The 4,883-nt window shown below is 44.1% G+C and overlaps 1 protein-coding gene across 1 annotated transcript in view; it reads left to right on the top strand.

The window, feature by feature from the left end:
- Positions 1-3,491: 3,491 nt before the first annotated feature.
- The window catches only part of AFG1L (AFG1 like ATPase), a 341,083-nt gene continuing 339,691 nt past the window's right edge, over positions 3,492-4,883 (top strand). Inside the window, exon 1 of the mRNA XM_007940863.1 lies at positions 3,492-3,630. Coding sequence (XP_007939054.1) covers positions 3,492-3,630 — 139 coding nt within the window. The remainder of the gene's footprint in view (positions 3,631-4,883) is intronic.

Here is a 4,883-nt window from a genome sequence, read left to right as displayed (position 1 = left end):
AATTTCTCCCGTGTTTGATATATTTATCACACTCAAAAGCCTTTCAGAGTATCTAGGTATCATTTTGTTAGCTCTGAGAAGACTACTGTTTGCCTTGGTCAAGGAAATTACCCTTTATTAGAGATTGCAACAATTTAATAATTATGGAAGTGAAATAATCACTTGTGGATAATTTAATGCCAAATGAGCAGGGTGATCTGTGGACAGTTTTCACATGCCCCATGGATGTAGACAGAAATGTGGAGAATAAGCTTTATTGTGTACCAGTATAAGGTAACTTAGAGTGGAATGATCTAGACTATTTTGTGTTTACTAATTTGTAGTGAACAATTTCACATGGGTTTCACAACATGTGGTGAAAACTATACACTTATACTAGTAAGTAAGCACAAGTAAGCCTGGATACTCTGTCCCTGTCCAAAAAAACCAAAACCCACTGCCGTCAAGTCAGTTCCAACTGATTGTGACCCCCATTGGGTTTCCAAGGCTGTAAATCTTTATGAATTAGATTGCCTCATCTTCCTCCTGCGGAGCAGCTGGTGGGTCTGAACCTCCAACTTTTTTATTAGCAGCCAAATGCTTTACCCACTATACCATGAGAGCTCCTTGTCTGGAATTATAAACTTGAAAAAAGGCTTTAATTCTGTAGGATGGTGCTATGGAGATGAAAGAGAGATGCCAGCCTTTCCTAGGAGCAGAATCTTTGATGTGGTGAAAAAAAGCAATGTTAAATTTTTTACTATAGATTAGTAAGTAAGCCAAAGTGCTTACCTTGCTTGTTGGGTAAATTGACATTGACAAAACTAGACTCAAAGTATTCAGAAGAAGACAAAATAATGAAAGAAATGGGACAGAGTCAATGAGAAAACATAGTAGGAGTCAAAAGATATGTATCTGGGCTCTGATTTTGTCACCAACTGAACCTCTCCTTTTCTATTTCCTTATCTATAAAATTGGGATGGTGTCTTTCCTAGCTGCCTCTCAGGTTTTACAAGAATTAAATGAGACAATGTATATGCACAAAAGGTTAATCAAATACGGCTGCAAATAGAAATTGAGACAGGAAAAGTTTGAAGTCTAAAATAAGGAAGTGTATGCCTAGGACAACATGGATTCATGGTATCTGAGAATTATACAAGTAAGATGTGTATCCTAAGTTGTTGTTGTTGTTATTTGCCGTCGAGTTGGACCCGACTCATAGTGACCCCACCTTCGGTTTCCAAGGCAGTATCACTACGGATGTAGATTGCCCAGTCTTCCGTTGGAGTAGTGGCTGGTGGGTTTGAACCTCCAGCCCTCTGGTTAGCAGTCAAGTGCCTTAGGCACTATGCTACCAGAGGTCCTATCCTAAAGCTAAGGGGGCGGGGGAAGTAGGGAGAAATTATAAAATAATAAATAAAAGAATGAGCTACTGAACCTTAGGTAACAAATTAAGTAGAATTTAAATAAATGAGTAGATGATAATCTGTAATATATGTGGATGATTTAAAATGTTTAGTTTCACTCCAGCTCTTGCACACTTTGATTTTGTCACCATCTTAGAGGGTGCCTCAGGGCATCTATCAGAGACGGATGGAATATACCACTGGCATGAACTAGCCAGGATACCATTTTCTAATACCGTACTGAAGGTACTGTTGTTGTTGTTAACACTGTTGCCACTGGGGAAAGATGATGTTCTAATACCCGATTCCCACTTTCTGCTACCTTTCCTCATCTCAGTAGGTAGTAACTCTGGCCTTCCAGTTGCTCAGGTCATTCATCATTAAGAATGATCCTTTGCGCTTTTCTTCCTGTCATCCCACAGCCAGTCCTCAATAAATATGATGGCTCCATGTTCTAAGTATATTCAAAACTCCATCACTTTTCACCAACATTGCTACCATCCATTGTGGTCCAATGTTGGCAGAGCATGGCAGGCTGCTGAACAATCATGGCTACATGCAGGGTTCAAGCGTGCCATAAACTAGAGACCATTTCCAAAGCTACTGCCTGTATATGGGAAGCAGTCTACATCCCTAAAGCAGGTACTCAGCTTCTTGTAGTAGATCTCACCATGGAGTTTATTGCCAGTCTCACATGGGGAATAACTACCACTAGTCACCCAGCCAAGGAGCTCTGGTAGCATAGTGCCTAAGGCACTTGACTGCTAACCAGAAGGCTGGTGGTTCAAATCCACCAGCCACTCCTCGGAAGGAAGGTTGGGCAATCCTACTTCCGTAGTGATACTGCCTCGGACACCCAAGGAGGGGTCGCTATGAGTCGGGGCCGACTCGACGGCGAATAACAACAACAACAACAAGTCACCCAGCCACTCAACCAGGCCCAGCCAAGGTGACACACAAACTTAACCACCATAGCATACCAAAAACCAAACTCCATAGCAACCACTCCATGGGTTTCCAAGGCTGTATCACTACGGAAGTATTGCCCAACCTTCCTTCTGAGGAGTGGCTGGTGAATTTGAACCCCCAGGCTTCTGGTTAGCAGTCAAATGCCTTAGACACTATGTGACCAGCATAGTACCTTAAAACCTTTCTTTGTTCAATCAAAGTAGGGCAGATCACTTAGTAGTTCTCCTTCAGATACATGACCCACTAATAGTCCATCTTGGGTCATAGGCTTTCCAATATAATTCATACAATCTTTCAAAACATTTGCATTTATAGCACATTGAAAGTGATTCATGTTATTCAAGCACAGAAAAGAAAAGTGGTAGGAGTACATCAGATATTCAGCAGTTGGATGCTGAAAGCAAAAAAATGGGGATACCATTTCGGGAGGTTGAACATGATAAGCTAAATATTTCATTAAAATATGAGGGTCATTGGGTCACCTCCAGGAGCTCTGGTAGCCTACTACCAAAGGCATTTGACTGCTAACCAGAAACCTGGCAGTTCAAACTCACCAGCCATTCCTCAGAAGGAAGATTGGACAATCTACTTCCATAGAGATACCATCTCAGAAACCCAAGGAAGGGTCACTATGAGTCCAACCGACTGGACAGCTGTGAGTTTTTTTTTTTTTGCGGGGGTAGGTCACCTACAGTTTATTTAGGTTTCCAAGTCTCAGTTGGGGAGGCTAATTTAAAAGGCTCAAGGGTAGCTACGTGACAACATGTCACAATCACTTTCCAATTCTTGGAAAACGTCTTGGACTTCTCACAGGACGCAGGGTCACCTTCGTTGCCCCGACTGGCAAAGTTTAAGCACGCTCAAACCAGCTGAGGGCTGCACGCCCCGTCCCGCCTCCGGCCTTAAAGCACTGCACTCTGGGAGTTGTAGTCCCGGTTGGCCGCGTCCGTTAGGGCGTAAGGGCCTGGTAGTCCATCCCGCCCTTTTCACTCCAGGAGGTCACGTTCTCTCCCTGCTACTACCTTTCATTCTTTCGGGCGGAACCTTCAGCGAGCACGGCTGAATTTGTCTGTGCCACAGTCTTTCTGCTGGGTTTCAATAAAGTTTTCCTCTTCTTCCACTTGTACGGATCTCAAGATGGCGATCTCCTGGTCTCTCTTGCTTATTCTGCGGTCCTTAGTGCAGAAGCAGCAGAGCGGGAGATGTGTTGGGTACCGGCACTGGGTCGCCGCTCTTGCCCCTCCGCCCGCCGTCCCTGGGAGGCCCCTTTGGAAAGGTCAGTGACTGTACCACGAGGAGACTGAGCCTACTTGCCTGTGTATGCATATGACCCAGACCGGTTCTAGGGGTCATCCCTTCCATCCCCCATCATCCCTTGCTGCTTCACGGTTTTTGGGAGCTGAGGGCCCCTGCAGAGGAATTTCACCCTCTCTAGCCCTTCTACAGGAGCTCTGGTAGCATAGTGCCTAAGGCACTTGACTGCTAAACTGGAGGCTGGCGGTTCAAACCCAACAGCCACTCCTCGGAAAGAAGATGGGGCAATCTACTTCCGTAATGATACTGCCTCGGAAACCCAAGAAGGGGTGGCTATGAGTCGGGTACGACTCCACGGCAAACAACAACAGCCCTTCTACACGACTTGTCTGAGGAGGAACCCTGAGCACTGCCGAAGCTGGCCCGAGTGACTTTAATTTTGAGGGTCAGAGCTCGAACCAAAGTTTTGTTCCCTGCTAGTGCTGAGGTACGGTGAGCCCAGGTGTGGGATTGCCTGCCTTGAGGGGATGCAGAGTAGGGCTGGGGCTGGGGCTGGGAGCCCTTTTACCCATTTGCCTTCCCGGGCTCTCCGAGCTGGTGATCACGTGCTGGCCCGAGAGCCGCGCCTCGGACCCTTGCAGGCCCTGCTGACTTTGGCTCTGGGAACAAAGTCTCCAAGCATCTCAGATTGAGGAATGGACTCTCGGTGTTCTTTTCAAACTAATAGAGGCTGAATTGAGTATGTTTTGTCGCCGGGCTTGCTTCATTCATTCAATTGTTGATATGTATTCATGAATGAATGAATACATTTCTTAAGCAACACGACCCACAGGAGTGCAAATTTTACTACTTTATTTGTATACTCCCACTAAATTGAGAGCTCCTCAAAGGCAAAAACCTTTAGTGTCATTATTTCCCCAACACTTAGCACAATGGCTGGTACCTGTTTTTTTGAATGAAGTTAAGATTGTCTTATCATTTCATTGTCTCATTTCCAAGTACCTTACCTTGTATACCTTAATAAAGTTTTACATACTTTAATAACTTGACTGTTAATAGCTAATTTAGCCAAAAATGTGGTAGTCTTTGACAGTTATCAATGCAGTTGAAACTAGTACTACAACTAGGATTAGGTTATGTTAGTTTTCTGCAAAGTTCAGCACCATCTATTTAATATATAATGGATTTTGGTAACATAAGCAGTGGCTCCTAATACACATTTTATTTATTTATTTATTTAAAAATGCATTTTATTGAAATATAATTTATGTACAG

This window comes from Orycteropus afer, unplaced genomic scaffold (assembly GCF_000298275.1).
Source record: "Orycteropus afer afer isolate SDZICR_OR568_19922 unplaced genomic scaffold, OryAfe1.0 scaffold00072, whole genome shotgun sequence".
Taxonomy (NCBI): domain Eukaryota; kingdom Metazoa; phylum Chordata; class Mammalia; order Tubulidentata; family Orycteropodidae; genus Orycteropus; species Orycteropus afer.
Note: the sequence above shows the minus strand (reverse complement) of the source record. Positions and strands in the feature narration are given on the sequence as shown.